This window comes from Lolium rigidum, chromosome 4 (assembly GCF_022539505.1).
Source record: "Lolium rigidum isolate FL_2022 chromosome 4, APGP_CSIRO_Lrig_0.1, whole genome shotgun sequence".
Classification (NCBI taxonomy): domain Eukaryota; kingdom Viridiplantae; phylum Streptophyta; class Magnoliopsida; order Poales; family Poaceae; genus Lolium; species Lolium rigidum.
This window is the reverse complement of record NC_061511.1, coordinates 126,040,994-126,068,690: the sequence shown is the minus strand read 5'-3', so window position 1 is coordinate 126,068,690 and position 27,697 is coordinate 126,040,994. Positions and strand designations below refer to the sequence as shown.

Below are 27,697 nucleotides of genomic sequence, written 5' to 3'. Positions count from 1 at the left end.
TAGGATTATGCCAGATGGACATCTGAACAAAGTCTTGAATTGCACTGTTCACATAGAAATATGTTTGGTAGTCTAGAGGGAAACCAAGATATAGAATCCATATTTCACTACCAAAGGTGGTAAGCCTCATATTCCTAGCCGCATCATGATGAACAAATGTAACAGTAGTCTCATCATCCAGCTCAAAAGACAAATCTACCACCGCATCAGCAACCAGAGTCTCTGGGAAGGTATACACACCAGTGCCAAAATGATGATCATCAAAGTATCGCACAATGTGCCTAGACTCAACTAGCATATCTCTGATCGACTCCCTAACCATTTTTCTTAGATGCACAGGAATAAATCTCCTGGTTTCCTATCAGAACTCTATCATGCTGAAGAGGAGCAATAGGAGGAACAACCAAATCTGTTCTAACCTTGCGATCGGCAGGTCGTGATCAACCTTGGGTATCGAAACCATGGACGTATCATTAATGCCCTCTGGCATCACACCCGTATCAAAAAAACTTCAGAACAGCTTGAATAATTTCCTGCTTGAGAACACCCCAATTCCTTTGGTAGAACCTTGCAGGAAAGCCATCAGGTCCAGGCGCCTTTAGTGGACCGATCTGAAATATAGCATCTGAAATCTCCTCTTCTGAAAAAGGCAGACATAAATTCACATTGACTTCATCTGAAATAACCTTGTCAAATAAGTTAACCGCCGGTGATGGTTGGATAGATGGGTCCCTTGTGTACACGGTCTTGAAATAAGATGTAGCCATCCGTTCCATTTCACTAGGTGTATCTTGAATCACACCATCTTGGTCCTTGAGTGATTTAATCTTATTTTTGCATGCTCGCCACACCGCCTTCCTATGGAAGTATTTGGTGTTCCGATCTCCCTCCTTCAGCCAGGAGATACGTGAGCGTTGTAACCAGAGCATCTCCTCTCTATAAAGTAACTCATTCATAGCATCCGACGTCACACGAATTTCTTGCATAGGAGCATTGACCGCATACAGTCTTTCCAGTTTCCGTCTCATCCTTGATAATTCTCGAGTAACATTTCCAAACTTCCGACTTCCCCAAGTATGCAGTACATCCATAACCTTTTTTAACGATTCATTGATCTCACTAAGGTCGGACTTGATCCCTTGTTCACTCCAAGCATTCGCCACTATCTCAGGTAGCGCATGTTCTCTTTCCCACATTATTTCATAATGTTTCCACCTTCGCCTAGGTGTTGATCGATCCTCACACGCTAGCTTCACAAGTAAAGGGCAATGATCTGAACATGGGGAAACCAAGTGCACCCCTGCCGCATCCGAGAAGATGTCACGCCACCTATCATCTGCAAGACCACGGTCTAGCCGCACCTTGACGGTTGCCCTTGCACTGCGTCTGTTGTCATAAGTGAAGGGTAAACCCTCAAACCCGAGATCCTTCAGTTCACATACCATCAACGCATCACGAAACGCTGCCATCTGATTCTCCGGCCTTGGAAAAATTGATAGATGTTCGTGTTGCCACAACACTTCATTAAAGTCCCCACCGCAAACCATGGCAATGTGGATGTCTCCTTCAAAGCACACAACGCTACCCTAATATGTTAATGTATTGTTGACTCGACTCTTTGGACAAACCGATGCAAACACTGTTCAAAAGGAGCACACGGGCATGTCGCATCACTAGGCTCGCTTTGGGTGCTTGGTTTTAGTTAATACCAAGTATTCCAAAATCGTGTTTAGCGTCTGGACAAGAGATACTTTAGGGATTTTTTGTAAAACCACTGTTGTTGTTCGAAAGGGGAAAAAAGAGGTCTAGACCTGTTTCTTCAATAATGTGAAAAGGAGGTTCAGATTCTACGGGCTGCAACTACAAAACTTCCAAGTACCCTTACATGGTATGGAAGCACTTCGCGGACCGGATTCGCCCCACTAACTGTTGAAATGTTGGGTCCATATGAGTGGCCCATATTAGATTTCAGATTTTTCTATAAATATCAAAGCCCTACATATTTGGCAGCCCATGTGAGTTGAGCCCAAGGTTGTGGCATCTTAAAAGGGAGTGGCGAGAGGTGGGAACTTTAGTCCCACATGGAAAGTTGGGAGGAAGTTGGACCACCTTATAAGGTGGGTCGTTCCACCACTGGTAAGTGAGTGAGAAGATAAGTGATACACGCGCTCCTCCTCCTCCTCCTCGCTCGTCTCGTCTCGACTCGACACAACTTTCCTTTCTTTTTGTAGTTCGGGGAAACGAATAGAGTCCTAGACGGACGCGTCGCACTTAGTAGGTTCGGGTCGCTCCCGGATCGTGGGCTATCTGTAACCGACTTGGAATGTCCGACATGGGCGTGGCCCACGTTGCCTAGGTTTCATGAGCCTATATAATCTCTTGCCAGGCTACCGCAGAAACACATCTGATACACGAGTTGGGGTTTTGCCACCTCTCTCTACTTGCGCCGCCATCCTAGCATACTCCATCCCGCCCGCCAGCGTGCACCGGAAAATGGGAGAGAAAGTCTCCGAAACCGCTCGCCTTTGCGATCCTGTAAGGGAGAGGGAGGATTAGGTTTTTGGGAAGTGCTCTACGCGACTGCTCAAGCTCTTCATCAAGGGTTGTCTTCCGTCCAAGTGGGACGGTGCTGCCTACCGTCATCTTCAACATCGTCCACTTCGACCCATCGCAAAAAAAAATTCATCAACAACGTTATTGCTACACCTCCACCACCTCCTCCACCAGACCGCTACGTGCGACATATCTCGATCTGTTTAGCGATAGATGTTGTATCGTTTTCCCTACTACTATTCATGTTGATTAATGCATCTAGTATGTTTGAGTTTCATATGTTAGTAGTTGTTTTCGTCGTGCTTAATATTCTGTAATTAATCGTGGAAATTGTGCCTAATTATCCAGAAATCCAAAAACCTAAGTGTAGGCAATTTCCTGAATTAACAATGGTTGGTTTTGTTGATGCGCCGAGGCCGAATAATTTTACCGGTGTGCACTTTAAGAGGTGGTTGATTATGGCCATGCTATGGCTTACTCATCTAAAAGTGTTCGAAGTTAGTAAAGGCGTAACTGAAGGAACTGTATCTGATGAAGATCAGAAAAAGTTCAAGGAAGCCAATACTCTCTTCTTTGGATGTGTTCTGAGTGTTCTTGTTGATCATCTATGTGATGTGTACATGCAAATAACACATAGGAAAAGAGCTCTGGATGCACTGAATGCTAAATTCGGTGCAACCGATGCAAGCAGTGAACTATACATCATGGAGAGCTTACATGACTTTAGGATGGTGAACAACCGTTCTGTAGTTGAACAAGCTCATGAGATATAGTGTATTGCGAAAGAGCTTGAACTCCTTAAGTGTGTCTTACCTGACAAGTTTGTGGCTGCATGAATTATCGCTAAGTTGTCCTCGTCATGGAGGAACTTTGCCACAACTCTCAGACATAAGAGACAGGAGATATCAATTGAAAACCTGATAGCGTCTCATGATGTTGAGGAGAAATCTCGGGCAAAGGATACTACTTAGAAAGGAGAGGGTCAGTCCAGCGCCAACATGGTGCAGAAGATACCCTACAACCATAACAAAGGGAATAACAAGCCCTCCTTCAATAAGACTAAGAAGACTACAACATTCAAGAAGAAAAAGATAATGAACAAAGCAGATCTAAGCTGCTTTACCTATGGAGATTTTGGCCACTTGTCTAAGGACTGCCCAAAGCGTGCAGACCGCAAGAAAAAGGCGAAGCATGTCACCACTGTGATCGCTAGCAATGATGATGGGTACGGTAATCTCTTTAATGTTGTTTCGGTATTTCAATATCCATGCTGGTGGATTGATACGGGTTCTAATATTCATGTGTGTGCTGACATATCTATGTTCACATCTTATCAGGTCGCACGAGATTCTTCCATCTTGATGGGAAATGGGTCACATGCTTTTGTTCGTGGTGTTGGCACGGTAGATCTGAAGTTCACTTCGGGGAAGATAGTGCAGCTGAGGAACGTGCAACATGTCCCTACTATGAACATGAATCTCGTTAGCGGCTCCCTTTTATTCAGAGATGGGTTTAAGGTTGTTCTAGAGTCGAATAGAGTAATTGTTTCCAAGTTTGGAAAATTTATTGGTGAGTTCTATGAGTACGGGGGCTTGTTCCGCTTTTCACTTTTTGATTTCATTAATAAGTTTGTCAACCATATTTGTGGCAATGTTAGTGATGATATCAGTGTTTGGTATTCTCGTTTATGTCACATTAATTTGGTTTAATGTCTCGACTATCCAGTTTGAGTTTAGTTCCGAATTTCACCATTGCCGAAGGTTCTAAGTGCCATGGTTGTGTGCAATCAAAGCAACATCGGAAGCCTCACAAGGCGGCCGAGGAGAAAACTTGGCACCTCTAGAACTCATACATTTTGATCTATGCAAGATTAATGGTGTGTTGACAAAAGGTGGAAAGAGATATTTCATGACACTGATTGATGATGCGACTAGATTTTGCTATGTTTATTTGTTGCGAACTAAAGATGAATCTTTAGACTACTTCAAAATTTATAAGGCCGAAGTGAAAATCAACTAGAGAGAAAGATGAAGCGTCTTAGGTCGGATCATGATGGTGAATATTTTCCTAAAATCTTTGATGAATTCTATGAGGAACATGGTATTATTCATGAGAGGACGCCTCCCTACTCTCCCCAATCAAACGGGGTTTGCCGAGAGAAAAAACCGCACGCTGACTGGCTTGGTGAATTCTATGTTAGCATTGTTGGTTTATCAAAGGCATGGTGGGGGACTTTGTTGACTTCATGTCATGTCCTGAATAGAGTTCCTAACAAGAATAAAGAGAAAACCCCTTACGAGGAGTGGGTTAGGAGAAAACCATCACTTTCGTATTTGCGCACATGGGGATGTTTGGCAAAAGTCAATATTCCAATTACTAAGAAGCGCAAACTCAGACCAAAGACACTGGATTGTATCTTTCTAGGTTATGCTCCGTGAAGCGTAGCCTATAGATTTTTAGTAGTTCAATCTGAGGTACCTGATATGCATGTTGATACTACTATGTAATCTCGTGATGCAACATTTTTTTAATAATATGTTTCCTATGAAAGATATGCATAACATTGCTAGAATTTCTACTAAGATAACTCCTGAATATAGTACATCCAATGAGTATTTTGAACAATCACATGAGGATGTTATTGAGAAGGATGACAATGAAGCTCCTATACAGAGCAAGAGACAGAGGATTGCAAAATCCTTTGGTGATGATTTCATTGTGTACCTTGTGGATGATACTCTCACGCCCATTGCAGAGGCATATGCATCTTCAGATACAGATGACTGGAAAGAAGTTGTTCATAATGAGATGGACTCGATTGTTTCTAATGGAACTTGGGAGCTATCAGAACGACCCCATGGATGTAAACATGTGGGCTGTAAGTGGGTGTTTAAGAAGAAGCTAAAGTTTGTTGGTACTATTGAGAAGTACAAGGTGTGGCTTGTAGCAAAAGGCTACACACAGACAGAAGGCGGGGATTATTTCGATACCTATTCGCCTGTCACTAGACTTACCACCATTCGAGTACTACTATCCATGGATGCATTTTATGGTCTTATCGTTCATCAAATGGATGTAAAGACAAATTTCCATAATGGAGAGTTGGAAGAGGAAATCATATGATCAGTCAGATGAGTTTGTAGTAAAAGGTGAAGAAAGATAGGTGTGTAAGTTGTTGAAATCTTTATATGGCATGAAACAAGCACCTAAGCAATGGCATGATAAGTTTGACAAAACTTTTAACTTATGTAGGCTTTGCTGTTAATGAGGCTGACAAGTGCGTTTACTATCGCCATGGTGGGGGCGAAGGTGTTATACTACGTTTGTATGTGGATGATATTCTGATCTTTGGTACAAACATGGAAGTAATAAACGAGGTCAAGTATTTCTTCTCAAATAGCTTTGACATGAAAGATCTAGGAGAAGTTTGTGATTCTAAACATCAAGCTACTTAAGAACGAGAATGGGATTACTTTAACTCAATCTCATTATGTTGAGAAGATCTTGAGCCGGTTCGGGTATATTGATAGCAACTCTTCTCCAACACCTTATGATCTCAGTGTGACACTACGCAAGAACCCGGAGGATGGCCATAGATCAATTGAGATATTCTCAGATCGTTGAGTCACTCATGTACTTAGCAAGCGCAACTAGACCCAACATCTCTTTTGTTGTAAGCAATTTGAGTAGGTTCATATCAAACTCGGGTACTGATCATTGGCATGCACTTGATAGGGTAATGCGCTATCTATGTGGTACAATGAGTTACGGGATTCACTATTCAGGGCAGTTGTGCTTGAAGGATATAGTGATTCGAATTGGATCTCCGGTGTAACTGATCTCTACGGCACTAGTGGGTATGTATTTACCTTTAGAGGTGGCGTAGTGTCATGGAGATCTTGCAAACAAATCATATTGACGAGGTCAACTATATATGGAAGCAGAACTTATCGCTTTAGACATAGCCATTGTTGAATCAGAATGGTTGCGTGAGCTTTTGATGGACTTGTCTATGATTGAAAAAACTGTTCTGGCAATCCTTTTGAATTATGACAATCAAGCTGTTATTTTCAAAGTGAAAAATTCGAAGGATAACGCGAAGTCATCAAGACACGTAAAGAGACATTTGAAGTCTGTCAGAAAATTGCGAAACTCCGGAGTAATAACTGTTACGTATATTCAAACAGACAAAAACCTGACAGATCCCTTTACAAAGGGACTATCACGTAATACGATAGAAAGTACATCGCGGGAGATGGGTTTTAGACCCGTTGATGTTACACCATAGTAGTAACCCAACCTTTGTGATCGAAAATCCCGTGAATTAGGACCTACGAAGAACAAAGTAGTGGTTTAATTGAGAAGAGTATTATGCAACCCTCCCTATGTAAAGATGCACAACTCTCAATTATTGTAAGACAGGTTAGCAACAAGCCTTAATGTATTTATGTTAGCTATTTGAGCAAACATGTTGTCCTACAGAGTATTCTTGAAGGAACACACATATACGAGTCCGATTGTTAAACGTCGCAATCTATGAGATTTGAGTGATATCTAGTAAACTATGAAGAGACCAGGAAGTATGACGTATATGCTTCACCCGCGGGGTAGGCTACTGGCATCCATGTAATGGTAATGACTTTGAGTGAAATATGTTCACGCAAAACTTGCAATTCAAGGCTTAGTCCATTGTTCAAGTGTGAATGGATGTAGCGTAAAGTTCTAGGCAGAAGTTCAACTTAACAGTCTCTGCTGAAACACTGGTATATAAACAAGCAGCGAGTAATGGTAAATCTTTAAATGGGCATTTGAGATCTGGTGGAAGATAGTTGAAATATTGGGCCCATATTAGATTTTAGATTTTCCTATAAATCTCGAAACCCACATATGTGGCAGCCATGTGAGTTTGATCTCAAGTTGGTGGCAGATCACACGGAAGTGGCAAGAGGTGAGAAGTTTAGTCCCACATGAAAAGTTAGAAGGAAGTTAGACCATCTTATAAGGTGGATTGTTCCACCAGTGAAAGTGAGTGAGAAGAGGAGTGGTACACGCGTGCTCCTCCTCCTCGCTCGTCTCGACACGCCACGTCGCGCTTGTGTTAAACAGTTCAGGAAAACGAATCGTCTATCTGTAACCGACTCGAAACGTGCGACGTGGGTGTGGCCCACGTTGCCTAGGGTTTTCTGAGCCTATATATAATCTCTTGCCAGGCTACTGCAGAAACACATCTGATACACGAGTTAGGGTTTTGGCACATCTCTGTGCTTGCGCCGCCATCGTAGCCTACTTCATCCTGCCTGCCGGCATGCACCGGCGAACGGGAGAGCAGGTCTCCGAAACCGCTCGCCTTTGCAATCATGTATGGGAGAGGACGAATTAGGTTTTTGGAAAGCGCTCTGCACGACTGCTCAAGCTCTTCATCACGGGTCGCCTTCCGTCCAAGTCGGGCGGTGCTGACTACCGTCGTCTTCAACGCCGTCTACTTCCACCCATCGTCAACGTTGTCATCAACATCGTCAACAACGTTACTGCTACACGTCCACCACCATATCCACCAGAGCGGTACGTGCGACATATCTCGATCTATTTAGTGATAGATGTTGTACAATTGCTCTGCTACTATTCGTGTTGATTAATTCATCTAGTACGTTCAAGTTTCACATGCTAGTAGTTGTTATCGTCATACTTAATATTTTGAAATTAATCATGAAATTCGTATCTAATTATCCAACACTAGCATCTCCTTCTATAAATAAGGTGGATTAACTGATAACCTTATGGACGAGAAGAATAATAAGTGCTAGTATATCGGCACATGTGTCTTCAGTTCTTCCTATGGCATGATTTGCCTTGCGATGGCGCTGCCTAGGAGAAGCGACATACCGGGTTGCTCCTCATCAAGGACTTGCTCGGGGTTGTCGGTGGGTGTATCGGCGCGCACGTTTTGCGTGGGTGCAGTTATCCGTGCTCTAGTTCACTTAGAGCATCTTTAGCCGCATCCTCCAAAGGGTTTTAAACAGCGATCGGATCGAGCGTTTGAGGATGTATTTTATTCGTGTCGTATTTGAGGGACGTTGCTTCCCAGCTACATCCCCAAAACGCTGCCCCCAAACATTAAAATACTCATTTTTATTTATTTTTTGCATTTTTATTTCAATAGAGAGAAGAAACATTTTACAAATAAATACATAATTCGGAACATGGTTTACACAAACTAAGACATAGTTTGGAACATGGTTTCCACAAACTAATACATAGTTTGAATCATGATTGACACAAATTAAAACATTGCAAAATAAGGAAACCTAATTAGTGTTGGCATCGCAGATTTCGTGTGTTCGCTGCCAAGAAAGAACACTCACAGGCACTCCCAGTTAGCCAAACTGTAGAATCTAGCTGGTGATGATACGATGTTGGTCCTCTCGAGAAAAGAACATCCAGAAACCTATGTGCCTATTTTCGCTGCGAAGAAACAACACTCAGTCGTCCTCCTCATCGGTGTCGCCGTGGTAGTGCCGGCGACGGTGCGTCTCGTCGAACACCTTGACGCTCATATCGGCCTCGCCAAGGTAGGAGAATGTGAGCACGCAGCCGGCTTCGAGGTCGTGGTAGCGCGCGAACTTCTTCCAGCCGATGTGGAGGTACATCTTGTCGCGCCCGTCGAAGTGCACGTCCACCAGCCACCGGCAACAGTCGTAGCCAGCCTCCAGCAGATGCAGCGTGGCCGGCTCATTGCCGGCGACGAAGTCGGCGAACTTGTCCGGCAGCCTCTAGATGCCGAGTGGGTCACCCTTGAGGACGACGACGAACTCGAACATCACTTTCGGGTCCTCCTCCTGCAGGTCCGGCGATGAAGACGACGGCGTCGCAGGCGACGGCGAGCGTGCAGCTCTGCCGCAGCCACAACCACGGCCACGGTCGCGACCTCGGCCTCTGCCTCTACCAGCCATGGCGTCGACTCTTGAGATGGTGGCGGCTAGGGTTGGGGAGAGACGCTAGGATTTGGGTGTGAGGGACGATGAGATAGCGCTCCTTTTTATAGGCCGGAGGGAGGCGGGGAGCAGTGTTGCTCATTAACGCCGACACGCAGAGCTAGGCGCGACGAGACACTTCGATGTGCCTCTGCGGGAACTGCACCGTCGCTGCGTGCCAATAATTTTCGTCGTGGGGTAGGCGACGGTTAGGTTAAACTTCAATGTGCCGCTGACGCGTCGGTCCCATCACTCCTCGCCTCACTTTTTGTTGTACCTGGAGCGTTCCCTGTGTAGCGGGGACGGACTCGGAGCGCCGGACACCGTATTGGACCGCGCCGAACGAAAAGAACCTTTAGGGCGCGTGGCTTGAAACGACTTTTTGTCCGAGTGGCTGGAGATGCTCTTAACACATGTACACGGGTGTTTTCTTGCCGTCCCGGTACTTCCTCTGTTTTCATATTTGTCACTGATTTAATAAACTGAATCAGCAACAATTATTAATATGAAACTGAGGGAGTAACAGGTTGCAAAGTCTTATAGGCAAAATGATTGAATATAATTCATCAGCGAGAGGTGACAAATAAATTAGGTGGAACGTTTAGCCTAGCATTCTGCAAATGACTAAAAACAGTTGATCATACATCTGAAATTTCTAACATAGATGTGAATCATATTTGAGGTTCACAAAGCAAGTGTAAAATATGACATCAAGGACAACCTTAATATTTGGCAGATGTTTACATGGAAATAATCGATGGCCATCTCAATTTACAAAGTTATAAGCTGGCCAACCATTACAAAATTCAGGACCACAGCTTATCAGTCAAGTGTGATCTCCACGTATACCACTGTTTCTTTTAGATAACAATAATACAACACAATTTTCTCCCAAATACATAAAGCCACGACGCATGTACAGAAACGAAATACAAAATGAATCACAATGACTACTGCCTATCTATCCTCTCAACAAATCTGAACAGTATGATGCCGCAACTCACTCAAACCATATGAAGGGGAAAAATCCAACATGGTGTGGACAGGGGCACCCTCCATGTCGGGCTTTCAACTGGTCTTATAAAAAACGTCCAGTCATCAAGAATGCTGCGGGACACCCATGAAGTTTAAGTCATGAGGCTGCAGAGCAGCTTGAACTATTTCCTGCACCGCTTTGTTCCGTCTGCAAACCTCAGATATTTCAGCAAATCTATCTGTTAAGGAACCAAGACTAGATCCCGATGATGCATCGGAAATAATTGTCAAGAATCTTGAGCGCTCTGAATCTGTTAGGGCTTGTGGGGGTATAAAGGCAATGCAATCTCTTGTCCAACTGAGCATATTCCCACCAAAAGCTCGGCTAAGGGACAGCAGAACATATGAGACCTGCAAAATTCCATGCAGAAGATATGATGCCCATCCTTATACTACTACCTCCGATTCATATTAGTTGACTCAGCTTTGTCTAGATATAGATGTATCAAGTCAACAAGCAAGTCTACATGTATCTAGATAAAGTTGAGTCAATTAAGTTGAATCGGAGGGAGTATGATTAATGTCAAGAGTCAGCAGCATGAAGTCTTTTTCATCAAAGATCTCTGCTTAGAAGCTAACATGCAGGATTGCATAAAAACAACAACACTCTGGCTACCAGTAGCAGCTAATTCAAGAACGGGCAAAAAACTCACAGCAGTACCAAGCTAATAAAAGATAAAACTGCAATATCATATTACATACCTCCTCTAAACGACCTGACGGTAGCGCCCCTGTTAAGGAAGCAATCATAACTCTGGTAAGGGTTGCACCTCGCTGAAGTACAATTGTGTTTATTAGTTCTCGATACTTCTCCCCCTCGGGTGATTTCGCAAGATCAAAGGTGTCAGATAGAAAACACAATATGGATTTGCAGGCCTCCCTGTCCCATAGCACGAAACATAAGGTAACAATTAGCCACCACACTATCAGATAGCATCATAGGACAAGGATAAACAAACTATGGTTAAAGTTCTACAAGGCTGACTGCGCACCCAATACAAGGATGACTGCGCATCTCATAGTTTATACAATACTCCCCTCTTTTCACAAATATAGGGTGTATTGGGTTCGCAGTCAGCCTTGTAGAACTTTGACCACTAGTTTGTGGAAAAATGAATTGACTACAAGAATATAGTTGCCAAATGTTTTTATCCAATTGTTTTATATTATGCTTCAATTATTTTTATAGCAAATTGTGATTAATAATCATCGTAAAAAATTCTGCATTGGAGACAGTGAAAAGTCAAAATACGCTTTGTATTTCTGAACAGGGGGCGTCATACTAAATCTTAAAAAGCACTACCTGTGCTGTATAGTTATGCCAGCCATCGCACAGTCAACTAATCTTGGGAACGTCTCTGTAGGTACAAATAGATCAGGACAGTAACGGATACATCTTGATGCAAGCAGAAAGCAGTCATCAGCTATGTCCGGTCTAGCTGTAAAATCCTGCGATGTACAGATTGAAATTCATTAAATTCGGTATCGCCTTGTTATTATGTTACAGTGAGTAGATCAGCAGGGATAGTTACTTGAATAGTTCTGAGAAGCTGTATTGTATGGTTGAAGAGTGTTTGTATCAGACATGTAAGATAGCTCGCGCAAGATGGATCAGAACCAAATATCTACAGATAAAAATGCTGTCAGAAAATATAAGTTACAACTAAACAGTGCATCACTAGACTTCTGAAACGAAAAGAACCTTGATAACTTCACTGGATAGGTACAGGAAGCAGGACTGATTGTGTTTCTGATACAGTGTTTGGATTTCTAGAAGCATTGCACCGATAGTGATTCCCATACACCTCCCACATGTCCTTACCTTCAGCACAGAAAAGATTAATGTAAGTATGAAACTTTGGCAAAGAATCCACATGCATGTGGTGTAAAGTGATTGCATGAATCGACTAGAGAAATACTTATTGTTCTTTATAAAAGTGAAACGCAAATCTGAAGAAAAATAAGAGCATGATTGGCAACATCACATATATCACTTTTTAAAAGGGAAATACTACTCTCATACTACTCCCACCAAGGAAGAATGTACATAAATTATGTAGAAAAAGGATAACTGTTCCCATAATTCACATTTGGTTGAGTTGTATTCGATCTGAATGTATACTACATTCAAACAACAAGCATCATAAATCATAACAACAACATCATCAAAGCCTTTTTCCCAAGCAAGTTGGGCTAGGCTTAGATATGAAACCCAGCAGAAATAAATGGAAGCATCAGAAATCATAAATAAATAAAAAATAATAAGCTTACAGCAAATTTGCAAGCTCGACATAGAGATTCCATGGTCCTTGTATCCCATGCCCGACTGCACAAAAGAGCTTATTAATAAAGTAGGAATGGATGAGAAACTGTATACAGTAGAAATAGGAACTTCTCCCACAATCTGTTGGTTCCAATACTCACTGATCAAAAATAACTTTCAATGTGGGCCAGTATTTATTGACAGCTTCAGCAACTACTTCTGGAAGTTTCACATTGCTGCAACAATTTGGAAGATTTAATACAAAACCATATTTTGGATGAGATGTTCTGAAAAAATGGATGAGCAACAAAGATAAATGGGAGGTCACCACCTAAAAATGCTCGATAACCGGTCTATGTGTATGGTCAATTGCCGAGCAGGAACTTGTTGAAGAGCATCTTCACCTTGCTGAATTATTTCCTAGTTTTCCATGAAACATATTAGCAAGGATCTAAACAACAGTTGAGTTATCAAAGATTGCTGCTCACCTGCAAGCTATTAATTACTGGCATGCAGATTAACTCCACTGCTCTTCTAGCATGGTCTGGTGGAAGCGTCGTAATAACCACACTGATATGAGTCGGGCATCACCGCATCAGCAAGTAAGGTGAAATGTTGAATACAATCAAAAATAAGTACTCCCTCCGTCCATAAAAGGATGTCAGAGATTGTCTAAATTTGGATGTATCTATAGTTCTATACACTAAAGAGTGTCTAGATACATCTAAATTTAGACAAACTTGCGACATCTTTTTATGGAAAAAGGTAGTAGTAATAATAGCTTAGGGAAATGGTGGAAATTAAAGTACCTTAAGGCTTCAACCAAATACAACGAGTCCTCTGAAGAAACTTTGTAACCGCCAACTCCACTTACTGCAACATGATAGATCTGGAAAAGGCCATCCAATGAACCCGAGAACTTTCCCCTGCAATCTTTTCACACACAAATAAAATAAAAAAATCAACCAAATTATCATTGTTTATGCTAATAACCAAAACCTAAGATAAAATTCAAAGAAGCAAAGGATATGTAAACAGAGGATTAATAAACAATCCGATGCTGCAATATCCCAAGTTCATATATTAAATGAAGAACACAGCTGACAGCAAGAATGTGAATGCCACAAATCAATTCACTCCAGCCAAATAGATACACTAAAAAGATGTGGATCATGATGTCATACCTTCACATATATACTTAAATGCCATAGAAGCAGCTGCAGCTGTATCCTCTGATGTACTCATACCCTTGTTAAGAATATCCACCAAAGGTGGTAGGATGAGCAGTTCAGCTGGGGCAGCATCAATCCATTTCGAAAATGCTCCAATGGTCGAACAAACTGCAAGACTCAAGTGTATTTCAAAACCTTTAGTCCACGTAATCAAGCTAGGAAAACTAGATCTAACAAGGTTTCCGCCCAACACAACTCAACATAAAAACCTTAACTTATCATAAACTTAAACATCTCAACAAGCCATCACATTTAGTAACTACCTACTGTCTACACGTGATTCCTGAATCCTACTCACAGTATAAGATTTAGAACATTGTACTAAGAACAGGGACTTCTGAACTATCAGTTACACAAAAACAAACCTGTATGTAGCAACTGTTCTTGATGAGGAAACCTGGGAAGCAGTGGCATAACCTTCGAAGAACAGAATGAGCACATTATCAATACAAAATACCCTCATTCTAAACAATGTGTGTAATGTGAAGCACGGAAATAAATTAATCACTCAGAGAAATATATCTTACAAACCATCAGCTGGCATACACAAGATGATAGGATGCAATATATACCTGTGGTAATATTTCCTTCTCTTCAATAGAAACCGATTTAGCTATGGCTTGTATACAGAACAGTGCAGCCTCTACTGGTTGCCAATTCTGGTTTTGTTCAGCGCCGCTTCCACATGCCTAAAATCAAAAGGCACATGACTTCTGTTACCGAAAACTAAACAAATTTCTTAGAGGGAAGTGGGACTCAGGTAAGCGCAATAATCTGTCATTCATGCACATCAAAAATAGAAGAGATTAAAAAACTACACACTGATATCAAACTATCTGAAAAGGAAACACATGAGCAATTCAACTGCAAGGGACAAGAAACAAAATTGTATAAGATGTATGGATAAAAAATTTTACGGTATATTGATCTGAGTATACAACATAAACACACAAGTAACAGGCAGATAAACAATTCAAACCAATCCATTTGATTTGGTTTGCATAGTCACAGATATGGTCTGCATAGTTCAGTGCGTTAAAATAAGATTTATTGTGACTAGCATGAGTTAATGTACAAGGATATTCAAAACTAGGTGATCGTGAAAATGCCACACAGGGAAAAGAGCTCGAAAATACATCATCGGATTTGCACCAGTATCTTTCACAATAGTAACTTAATTCCAACAGCAAAAATCGCAGATGGGGAAGTAAAACTCACATGCCAGACTAATGAAAATAACTACGAAACGAGTTATTGTGCAACTGCAAAATTATATTTGATATATTTGATAGTAATACTGAGCTAGTGACTACAGATCTCCAAGGAAGAAAACTGCTGAACATATTAACAGGCTCACTACAAGATTGTGGAACCTAAAGCAGCAGATGGACAATAAAATAGCTAGACCCACCTGAATTAGCTTCATGAAAAGTATTTTCAGTGTCGAGTCACCTCCAAGGACATCGGTTGCATCAAGTAGCACATCACTAACAGCTGAAAAACAAATGGCACTGCAGTTACTTGACCACTATAATACTATATTAAACTGCAAGATTAGCTCAGTTCAGTGAAATCAAGCAGAATACCGTATCTAGCATGTCTAAAATCCCTCCGGTCTTCCTCCGAGAAAGTGTTGTAGTCCTCGGGGTATTCAACTCGGGAACTGACCTGATTTGGTAATGAAAATAGCATGAGGTGAACAGAGAATCCCAACAAAAATAGGTTCTTATTACGCAGCGTATCACAAAAAATGGCATGTATACCAGAAGCAACCCTCCCCCACCCCGAACATACCAGGGAAACAAGAACCTCAAACGGAGGACGGAATATCTGCATCCTTCTATTTCTCTCAGCTTCAATTGACATCTCAGATCCACACGATGTGTACGAGTCCCTAAAATGTGTATGCACTGAGTGGGTTGTTTCTCAAGTACAACTAGTAATGTTTTAAACATATTACCTCCCAATCAGGTTACGCTTAAGATGGTGCCAGAAATTAAACGTCATGGAGGAGATATCAAATTCTGAGTGAGAAGTAACTTCTAGCAGTGCACTCACTATTTGCATGGCATCACCTGAACCTGTAAATTATAAAATGCAGGTGCAGCGCTTAATGGTCAGAATGGTTGCTGTTCATATACAACATCAAAAGACAAACCCATACTTTTGGTACAGAATCCATACAGGCGCAATGCTTAAATGCAGTATTTTGTTCATTGTCATCCATGAAGTGTTACCTGTTGCAATCAAATCGACATAGGAATCACCCATGTCTGCAAATAAACGAGCAATAGCTTTTACATCTTCTTCATCCTGATAATGAAAAGAAAACGAAACTTATAAGGGGAAAACATGCCCACGATAATCAGATGGCGCGTCAGAAAATTGAAGTTGCCAGGGAAAATTACTTGTGGGCCCTGGCAACTTTCACTTTTTTTTGCTAAAAAACCACCACCGTTGCTGCCTGGATGCTTGGTTTGTATGGCGTGGTGTGCGCTATATTCTCACGTAATTTTGAAGGGAAAAATAAGAGGGTCCAAATAGCAAGACAATTTTTTGCCAAAGTAAATAAATACAACTTGCTCACTGCGCGTTTCAGAATTCAGAGATCTTATTGGCGATGCATAATTGTAAGCACCTTTCACAGAGACAGAAATAATATAAGTTCAGTATAAGGGTGTGTTTGGTAATGGAATGTAATGGAACCGTTCCACACCCAGACTCAATTCCAGTGTCTGGTTCTAGAGAGGAACGGAACCAATTTTGGGACAAATAACTAATTTGGGGTAACCAACCCAGCTAATTTGTAATGTGAAATTGATTAAAGTAGCATATACCAAATTAAAGGTAACTTTGCTGTTGTTTGATAATTTTGCCTGATGTCAGAAAAATAGCTATAGTGAGCCCTAGTACGCTACAAATGAAAACAGACGTAAATCCAAGTATCTAAGGCCACCTTACTAAACAACAATCAAGGAGAAATCTGCAGATAGGGGAATAGGATGTACTTGGTTTGAACCCAAGTCAACTACATAAGAAGAGTTGGCTAGCCAAAATATTGGTGAAGGTTTTGTGGCTTCCCATATTTTTGCCAAGAAAATACACTGGGAGTGGCTACAGAAGCATGGGCATGCCAAAAATATTTGGTAGGGTAGATCTGGGCAAAAACCAAGCATACCGATAAAACATTAATGGAGAACATGGTCAAGATATTCCGTACCTTAGATGAGTCTTTGAGCTGCTCTTTGAGACCCATAACATGAGGGATGAGAATTTGAATCAGCGGAAATTGTTCAGTGACGCCACTAGAATCTCGAGATACGGTAAAATGTATCAACTCAGAGGTAACTGGTAATTTAGATACAAGTGTATTAGCAAGCCGCTAACAAAATCCTGAGAATATAAAAAGCATCTTAGGTTCAACTAGCTGCAACCATTCGCAGGCCTGTTTGGTCAAGCTTAACTTATCCAATAAGCCATTTTTGGGACTTCTTAGCTTATACAACCAAAAAAAAAACATTTTATGTGACAAGCTTGAGAAGCTGTTTGGAACAATTTTGAGCATACAACTTTTTAATGACAGCGGTGTGGAGAAATATGTTTCTACCTTATACAGAGCAGGAAACAAATTAACATTTCATAAACATCTAGTACAACTTTGAACTGATCCAATGGAACTCATGCATCATCAAGCACAAGATATAGGTGGACCCATCCGAAACATCAAATTACTTGATGCTAGTAACACCGATATATAGTAGTGTCTGAAGTGAAGCAGCATGTAAACCAAGTGAAGCGGCGTGTAGCCTCTGGTCTTCACGATGATAAACCGTGCAGAAGATGCACAACCATGGCAAGCTCATATCCACCTACCGTTTGAAATGTCGAGTCTTGATTGCATGGCAAGAGAGAGAAGGAAAGCGGCACAGCACCGAACTGCAGGTCTTATCGAGAGATGGGAGGGAGAGTCATATTCAGGCCATGGATTTTTTCCAAGCATATGGCTTCAGCTTCAGAATCTGATTTGAGCTGAAAATAAACACCAGTTTGGCCAGGCTGAAGCTTATTCCTGTGAAGTTGCAGTTGAAGCTCAGCTGATCCAATCTACACTCTGGTGATCTTCAAAGCCCCATGATGGGCGTCGGCCGGCGGGGTTGGTTAGAGCACACGGAGGTGGCGGTGCATAGCATGGAGGAAGAGGGAGGGGGTGAACAGGGAGCCTGCAGCAGGTCAAGCTTAGTGATGGCCGGCAACGCCAAGGAGGACATAAGCAAAAAATGTCAGCAAGGCAGTCGCATCTAAACTGCAGTACGCTGTCCAACCACATCTCTGTCACCATCGCGTTGCGGCCAACATCGCTGACACCTAAAGCTAGACCTGGGTTATAAAACAGCGCCTATCTGAAAGCTGCACTAGTAATCGCCAAAGTTTCACCCACCTCTAGAAAGACCAGAGCCAGATAATTTTTTTAGTGAAATTTCTCGAAACCTACTCAAGCATGAAACGTTTCCTGCACGACTGAAAACTTGCACCGGGAATCTGTTTTTATAAAAAAACTTGTTGAGACCTACTAAGTTTTAATTCATTTTGCTTGTAACCTGAAGCAAAGCAAACACTTAGTTTTGGTTGAAAATTTGTTGAAATATAAATCAAAAAATTATCAAAATCTCATATCCCTATGTTACAGGGTTCCTTGGACTCACAGTTTTTTAATGACTGAAGAAACATCCAAAACTGTTTTGCATTACCCAATATGATTGTACTTTCTTGTGCATAGGTAAACATTTGCTCAGAACAGGGTCAGAAAATAAAGTCAAACTCGATCTGCCAACTTTTCTATTTCCACAGCAACTGAATAAGGTGTAGACTAGTACATCATTGTTGTAGCAAGAGCACAGCAGGAAATGATTGATCGAGGTGAAAAGATGAAGAAAATGAATGAGAAACTAGCAAGAGATGACAATATGATAGAAACTATGCGGATATACAAGCAATACCATTTACAGCTGCCTCCAAAAATTGATCAGTGTTCAACAAAGAGAGTGCCATATGGACCAAAGGATGTGAAGCAAGGGTAGATGCAGTGATCCTGAGAAAACAATTCCATAAGTCCATGATGCCGATACTGTTAGGCAGCAGTACAAAAGTAATAAGAACAGAAAATGTTACATCTACTACAGCAATTACATTCTCAGGAATAATGTATTACTATATTAAAATCCCAGAAGCTGCATACCCATGACAGAAACGGAGCCAAGAAGCAAAACCCTCCATAACCTGTGAAAGAATCAACCAGGATTAACTACCAAAATAGACCTAATCCTCTCAGTCATCACTGTGTCTAGGAATTCTAGGAATTGCATGAATATGTTGTTCTGGGTTCAGAAATTTCTGTTGTCCTTTTCCGGCTGACAAGAAAGGTGTGTACCATGTAACGTTCTAATTTAGTTTGTAACAGAGTGAAAAATGATGTGGCATAGAAACTACTTTGTTTGTACGAATAAAATGAACAGCAACCAAAAGATGCCTCTCAAGTACAGTACTTCTGAATGTATGTCCTATTGGCCAAATAAAAGGGAAGTAGCCCACATAAGTGTCGGTTATAAAAGGATTCTGCATATGCATGCAAGATATGAAACGACAGAGGAACAAATCTCAGGTTTACTGTAGAAATAATCCCGTGGCACACTTCGGCACTACTTGTTGCCATTATCTTCCGCAATTGATGAATTGTTTCAGTTATTTCAGCAAATGATTTTCAATGGCTTTTCTTTTCTCCTGCTTGGGGAGGGGATGGAGGGGTATGGACTTCTTATAGTACAAACGAAAGAAGTTTCTATAACTACTTTACCGACTAATGGCTTCAGCTGCCAAATTAAGCAATCTTTATGAGGAGGAAATTCACCTGTTCTTTCATCTCATCAAAACCCAAGCAAGCAGTCAATAGACTAAGAGCAACACTAGCTGATGAACAAAGGTCATTCTCAAATTGTTTGCGCCTTTCGGGGCGAGCAGCTATTTTGTAACTTGAAGTTTCCTGTCAAGACAGCATAGAAGTAAGTTACAATTTCACCGAGAAAAACATATAACATACATTGATTGTGATAATGTATATAAGTCCTTGATTTATTATATTACAATAATCTAGGCAATCGTTATTGATGGACAATAAGATATTGAGCATCGGTCAAACGAACTCAAACATGATCACTACATGATGGCAAACGTGTGATCAAGATAGCATTTTGTGTGGTTTAAAACAGTCTGGTTTAAGATTTGTAAGCTCTAGGATAATCATCAATCAATGGTATTTATGAATGTGATCCGTCAATCTATTAAATAGGGATGGTGATGATATTATTGGAGAGTTTGAGACATCCACATCAGGCTAAAAGTGTTTAGTACCTGTGGCAAAACAATAAGCAGTTCGAGGAAGCCTGGGATGAATTCTTGTTGAGATTGCATTTCATCGCCTAGCCAATTCACAATTCCACCACCTCCCCAGTCCTCCACAGGGACATGCACAGCCAGAGCAGCAATTGCAATGCAAATCTGAAGATGGTAGAACGAGCAGTGTTGTCATTAGATCTGTGTCAATATAAAATATGCATGCTTAATTTAATCATTCTACCTGTGTTCTAACTTTTGGTGGTCCTTTATTAAATTTCTTGAGCAATCCCTGCAGATGCAGAACAGTTCAACAAAAAAAGGAAAAACGCCCTTGGTAAGATTGGCCAGAGCTTAAAATAGGGGAACAATTCCCGAGGAGACCATGGTAGGGAAAAAATAATATAGTATGCGAAGACCATTGTAGGACTGACTTTGACTGATAATAGTGTGAACCAGAGTAACAAAATTATACTCCTAAAATCCATCAAAAGCTGCAGCTTACATATAGAGAATCTTGCAATGGTCGAAAAGCTTCTGACGGTAACTCTTCAAAGTCTCTTTGCACCTAAAATGCAAGTATGTTTACAAGAACGTTGAGAACTAGATTAATTAACAAGTTTCTAGATAGTTTGTAAGAAATAGCATAATGCATATATGTATGTATGTATGTCTTACCTTGCTTCTGAGTGTCTGAGAACAGAAGATGAGAGTCTCTAAATTACTCTTTTCGTCATGAAGTAAGGTGTCAGCTACCTAAATAATGAGAAGAGAAAATGTTTGGGTGTGTTCAAGATAACGACCAGTAACGAAATTAATAAGATGATCAGATTAAAAAACAAGTGCTACCCCCCATAATCCAAAACAGTCTACAAATCTAACAGGAAACGTTGCATTTGCTAGGAACACACACACTCTGCACATAGAATAAAACATACAGAATAAGACGATAGAACGAAAGCAAATGAAAGAGCCATCAATATTTTTCCTCAACTGACAAATAGCATTGCAACTAAAACAAAAAAGTTGAAACTGAACTGCAGTACAGCCTTCACCTACAAAAGGTGTGAATAAGATGGGTACATTCACAGGTTTAGCTCATTCAGCTTGCAGCAAAGCCCTGCACGATGCTGGAATTCAATCTTGCCTATGCAGTTCATAGTCCAGCCACTAGCTCAAGCCTATTCTAGATCTAAGTTTTTGAACTTGACACGATAAATACTAAACTAGCTCTACGTTAGGTGTTCCGCCAGGAGCCCCGAATTAAACTTAAATAAAATGATCAGCCACTAGAGCAGCAGAAGAAGAGCGGCTCCAAACAAAAGCTAATGTCAATGCATCGCCCCACCGCCCCTCTTGAGCAATCGTATAGCTGCTGAGCCACTCAAAAAATCGCGGAGATTTTGCGGGCGAAATCCATACAAACACGCCCAAATCCAGCCCGCACGACACCGAATTGCGCGCCTAAAATCGCCGCCCACGGCACTACGCGGACGAACACGGTGGGGACATGGACGGAATCGAGCCGAGGAGGGCGCCCGCCCGCACGCACCTGCCACGCATCGAGCGTGTGCTGGAACTTCTGCAGCCACCGGTCGGCGGCGGTGCGGATGGCGTCGTCGGGGTGGTGGTACAGCGCCGAGAGCGCCTCCTTGACCGTGGCCGTGGCCTGGGCCTCCATGCCGGCGGCGAACCCTACTTCCTCCCCTCGCCGCGGCGGCGCGCTGCCGTAAGTAATCCTCGACGGCGGATGGTTTCCGCGGCGTGCTGGATCTGCGGCCGGAGATTCGTGGCTGGGTAGGGTTTTAGGGAGGAGGAGAAATTTTGAAACTGAGCAGAGAGGGGGCGCTTGCGCGAGTGTGGGATTCGATTCGATGGACGGGGCGAGAGGAGACGCGAGACGGAGTTGGAGTTGTTTGCTGCGTTCCGCTTTTTGTTTCCGAGCAGATGACAATCGTTCTGAGCTGTGCCAGTCTCTCTATGCGCGTGGGCCCGGTTGATCTGATGGCACCAAAATTAATATATGTGCCAGCTCCTGGTGGGTGGCTAGCAGATATAATAGGAGTATTCTTCTGCTTTGAGGAGTGTTTTTTTTTCACAAAAAAACAGCTATTGATCAAAGAACATCATCTAGAATCCGGAACAAAAAGCTAGCTCCAAAAAAAATTACACACAACTTAGATAAAACATGTGCCGATTCATTTAGTAGATTATGACATGGATGCAACGACGGAGGTGGGGGAAATATTATCAGGGGGCAAAGCGAAAAAATACAAATATTAGGGGGCGGAGCTGAAAAATACATTGATTTAGTTGTAGTTCACCATAAGGGCATCTCCAACGGGTCGACGCATTTAGGACGCATAAATTGTCTGTGCGCGTCCATTTACGTCGTCTACGAATGCAGTCGTTTTTTTCCGCGCGTTCGTTTGCGCCTGGGGGTGCCTCCAGCGGCCCGACGTATTTACGCGTCCGCATGAATTTGGGATGTTTCAAAACAACAAAATAAACAGTTTCAACAAAGTCATAGTTATTACATCCAAATTTTAAAAAGTCTACATGAAAATAAGATGGTATTCCTCTAGGCATTGTCTTCATGGCCAACCAATGCCCACCGATGCTCAATCAGATTCGTCTGTAGGCATCTGCACACGACCTTGTCAGTGAGTTCTACATTCATATGCAGATAGTCCTCCCAAGATAATGCCCCAGGGATTGGCGCAACCAGCTCACCTTGAAAATCCCACTGGTGCTCATTGCGGCCATTAGAACGCTCATTCTCAACGATCATGTTGTGCATGATCACGCAGCATGTCATCACCTCATGCATAGTCTTCAGCTACCATGTTCTTGCCGGGTGACGGACAATTACCCACCGAGTTTGGAGCGCACCAAATCATCGCTCCACATCTTTCCTGCAAGCCTCTTGCATCTTGGCAAACCTCCACGTCTTCTCCGAGTTTGGATTACGGACAGTCTTCACAAGTGTGGCCCAGTCAGGGTAGATGCCATCAACAAGATAATATGGCTTGTCATATGCATTTCCATTGACCTCGTAGCTCACCCGGGGAGCTTTGCCTTGCATAAGCCTGTTAAAAACCGGTGATCGGTGCAACACACTGATGTCGTTATTGTCGTTGTTGGAACCCGGCAAGCCAAAGAATGAAATCCAAATCCATAAATATTGAGATATGACTACTTCAAGAATGACAGTCCGTCCCTCCGCATGCCCGCTGTACTAACACTGCCATCCAAATGGATAATTCTTCCACTCCCAGTGCATGCAATCTATGTTGCCAATCATTTATGGGAAGTCTCTAGACTCGTTGATACACAACAGTCGCCTTGTATCCTCAACTGTTGGCTCCCTGCAGTAATGTTGTCTAAACACGGCAATCATGGTTCGGCAAAACCGGTACATGGACTCAAGGCAGGTGCTCTCACCCATTCGAAGATACTCATCGAATATATCAGCAGCCATTCCATATGATAACATGTGAATAGTTGTGGAGCATTTTTGGTAGGAGGTGAAGCCTAGCGAACCTGTTGCATCGGGCCTGCATTGGAAGTAGCGGTCGTAGTCTCTGACGCCCCGTAGAATGACCATGAACAGGTCCCTTGACATCCTGTACCGGCGCCGGAACATTTTTTCCTTGAACACCGGATCGGTGCGGTGGAAGTATTCCTTGTGGAGCTGCAAGGCAGGTATTTTGAGCGGCCCTTCACAGAGCCCCGGTGCAACAGTGTCTGACTTGAATTGTACTCGTGGAGGATGGAGGCCGCAGCAGTAGCCATTGTCTGCGTCACTGATCGTACTCTTCGTCGGAAGAGGAGTCAACGACCTCCGCGCGGAACTTTTCCAACATCTGCCACATGTTCATCTGCGTGGGTAGGAACTGCGGATCAATGGCCACGCACAATAGCGCCGAAAACACGAGTAAGAAACCTACCGGCGCAATTGACCGAACAGGTCGTAGGAGGCGAGGCCGGGCGGCGCAACCGGCAAAGTTTGGCCCCCAAACAGGCGACAGGTGCGTGACAAAGCCTACCCCGACTGAGATCCTGTTGTCCGCGTCGAGGACCGAGCCGACGGCGTGTATTGCGGTGGTGCAGCGTGGCGGCGGGTGGGGTTGGGGTGGTGGCGTCGCACTAGGACATAAAAGAAGGGGAAAAAGAAGCAAATCGAAGCGGTCGATTTTGCTATCCCTGACGTGCGGGACCGGGTAAGAAAAGGAGGACGCTCGGCGCGACCACGCAGCGTCCACGGAGACGCAAACCTGGCGCATATTTTGGCCAGGTTTGCGTCATCGCGGACGGCTCGGTCACTTTGTGTCGCCCCCCGAAGCAGGCCCAGACGCATTTTCGGTCTTCGCGGATTCTTTTGAGGCTGGAGATTTGTCTCATCCTGCTTTTGAGAATATTTTGAGTACATGGAAGGACGTGGCTAGTAGGATGGAACAGTCTGGGTATGCCCCTCAAGACAATGAGCCCTATTGCAATGTAGCAGTTGATCCATTCTCATGCCACCACACCGAACGGATTGCGGTGGTGGTGGTGGTGGTGGTGGAGAAGAAGGGAGGGGAGGAGAAGTGAGGAGACATGGTGGAGGAGAAGTGGAGGAGGAGAATTTTTGTGGAGCATATTTTTTTACGTGCGCCACAGATGATATTTCTACCTATAAGGGTTTGATATTTCTACCTATAAGGGTTTTCCTACTAGTGTCAATGTATTTGGTTAGAACCTAAAGGTACATGTTGGTTTGGTTTCGGATATTAAACGAAGCTTATATAACACTCCCTCCATGACATGAGAAATACACAACAAAAATATAAGCCTTGGGTTTTGGAAGTCTTAACCGTGTGCACATCCTCTAGATTCCAAGCCGTAAAATACATTTGGAAAAGCTACTCCCTCTGATTCATATTAACTATCGATGATATGAAAGAATGTATGTAGATACATGTTACTTCTAAATACATCCATAATTGAGACAATTAATATGGACCGGAGGGAGTAGTATTTTTTTGAGAGAAAAGCCATTTGGTATGCTTTATTGATAAGATAACACAATTACATCGTTTGCGAGCTTGTCAATTTTGAAAGTAGGGGGTTCGTCGATCCATGTACAAGAATTATTATTAGAACTAAAAGGTACTACGACAAACCCATAGTCTAGAGGTGGACTACTCCCTCTTCATCATGGTGATGATGGTGGAGACGTTGGAGGAGGTAGAGCTCCCTCCGGTGGAGGCTCCAGCAGAGTTTCCCCCTCCAATCTTCGCTAGTTTTTCTGTTTTGGAGTTTCTGCAGTGCTCTTCTCGGGGAAGCCTCTATGGGTCCTTTTTATATAGGTTTTTAGGTCACACGAAGTGTGTGGGCGAATAAATCAAACGAATCGAACGACCGAGGAGGGAAAGAGGGCAGGTGGCGCACCCACCCCACCTAGGTTCCACACACAAACATATATAAAAGACAAAATTGATATTCCTAATCATCATACTATCATTTGCACCGTCTCGTTTACTTTATTTATTTACTCGTTCACAACTTATCAACTACAATCACTTTTATTTGAACTTTCTTAGGATTTAAAGGCAACTTATAAGTACCTTTGAGTGAAGGTACTAAGAGGCAATAAAACCATTGCCAATCAACTCCATGGTGGATTCAATACTCTTACTTTTGAAAAGTAGCTACACGCGATGTGTGACCTTGCAGACATCACACTACAAAGCTTTTTGGAGTGGGATAAGCTATCGGTTGGCCAGGGATTCCTCCGAGCATCGATTGTATGCATCTGAAGACAAATAAATATCTTACAACATGGCATGGTGAACTCGGGGGACATGAAAGTATCCAACTATCAATCTCAAAGTTTTTTCCTCGAGGATCTATTGATTTGACATTGTTACTTTGGATGGTTCGATCTCGTAGTGACATAAATGTATTGCAAATATCACATATATATCCAAGTCTAGCAAAATTAGGAAGCTCCAACATGCTACTTCAGTGTCAATGTACATGACTATGATATGAGCCACTGCCTAACTTATGGCATCTACCGGCTTCGTTCGCCCTTGTGAAGAAAATTCCAAACCCTAAGGGTAGGAAGAATTCCCACTTTTCCAATGCTCAAGAATCAACGAGGAAGGACACCAAGAGGACATTAAGAGGGTTGCAAGCCGGATTTCCAATTGTGCATGGACTACTCACTTTTGGGGACAAGAAGACCCCGTGTGACATCATCACATGTGCGATCCCCTCTGTAATATGATCGTAGAAGATGATATGATCAAAAGGTGAATCGTGACAACTCTAGGGCGGGGGCTCTTGGAGAACATTTGATCAAATTGGTGGATTTATCATAATCTTTTTGTGGCATGTGCAATTTTCAGGATGATTTATTGATTATCTATGTATTTTTTATATTTTATCTAAACTTTGTTCAAATCTTATTTTATAATTTTTAAAATACACAATTCCAATATTGCTCAATGTATTTGGTTAGAACCTAAAAGTACATTTTGTTTTGGTTTTGGATATTAATCGAAGCTTATATAACACTCCCACCATGACATGAGAAATACACAACAAAAAGATAATCCTTGGGTTTAGAAAGTCTTAACTGTGTGCACATCCTCTAAATTCCAAGCCATAAACTACTTTTGGAAAAGCTACTCCCTGTGATTCATATTAACTTTCGATAATATGAATGTATGTAGACATATGTTACTTCTAGATACATCCATAGTAGAGAGAAATAGTATGGATCGGAGGGAGTAGTATTTTTTTTGAGAGAAAAGCCATTTGGTATGCTTTATTGATAAAATAACACAATTACATCATTTGCGAGCTTGTTAATTTTGAAAGTAGCGGGTTCATCAATCCAAGTACAAGAATTATTATTAGAACTAAAAGCATTCTTAGCAAGTTCATGAGCTACCTAATTAGCCTCTCTATTACAAATACTCTATATCAAAACTACTCCATAGAATTTTACAGTCCTCATAAATTGCAGCCCAAGCAGTTGCCGAGAAACCACCATTTTCATAGTATCCACCACCTGCATACAATCATTTTTGGAAAAGCTAGTACGTTAACTGCTATATAATGTTAAGCCTGTCTAACAAACAAAAGCTGGAATAGCTCAGTTGGCTAGAGCGTGTGGCTGTTAACCACAAGGTCGGAGGTTCAAGCCCTCCTTCTAGCGATAGTCTTCTTTTTCTTATTTTTTTGGCCCGGTTTCCTCTTGGGCT

At 42.2% G+C, this 27,697-nt stretch overlaps 1 protein-coding gene and 1 non-coding gene across 2 annotated transcripts; one reads left to right on the top strand and one right to left on the bottom strand.

The window, feature by feature from the left end:
- Window positions 1-10,483: 10,483 nt before the first annotated feature.
- On the bottom strand, window positions 10,484-22,337 carry LOC124705568 (transportin MOS14-like). The gene is made up of 27 exons (XM_047237274.1): window positions 21,994-22,337; window positions 21,120-21,197; window positions 20,947-21,009; window positions 20,686-20,733; window positions 20,460-20,606; window positions 19,960-20,091; window positions 19,291-19,331; window positions 19,052-19,143; window positions 17,275-17,402; window positions 16,292-16,367; window positions 16,015-16,135; window positions 15,849-15,948; window positions 15,641-15,722; window positions 15,466-15,548; window positions 14,627-14,743; window positions 14,420-14,471; window positions 14,007-14,162; window positions 13,632-13,755; window positions 13,311-13,392; window positions 13,154-13,242; window positions 12,984-13,058; window positions 12,831-12,885; window positions 12,262-12,381; window positions 12,092-12,184; window positions 11,863-12,008; window positions 11,262-11,439; window positions 10,484-10,910 (listed from the first exon to the last, which is right to left on the bottom strand). The coding sequence occupies exons 1-27, from the start codon at window positions 22,120-22,122 to the stop codon at window positions 10,623-10,625; spliced, it is 2,895 nt and encodes a 964-aa protein (XP_047093230.1). The 5' UTR covers window positions 22,123-22,337; the 3' UTR covers window positions 10,484-10,622.
- Window positions 22,338-27,577: 5,240 nt separating this feature from the next.
- Window positions 27,578-27,651, top strand: TRNAN-GUU. Its single transcript has one exon. It is a non-coding gene; the product is annotated as a tRNA-Asn (tRNA).
- Window positions 27,652-27,697: the final 46 nt, after the last annotated feature.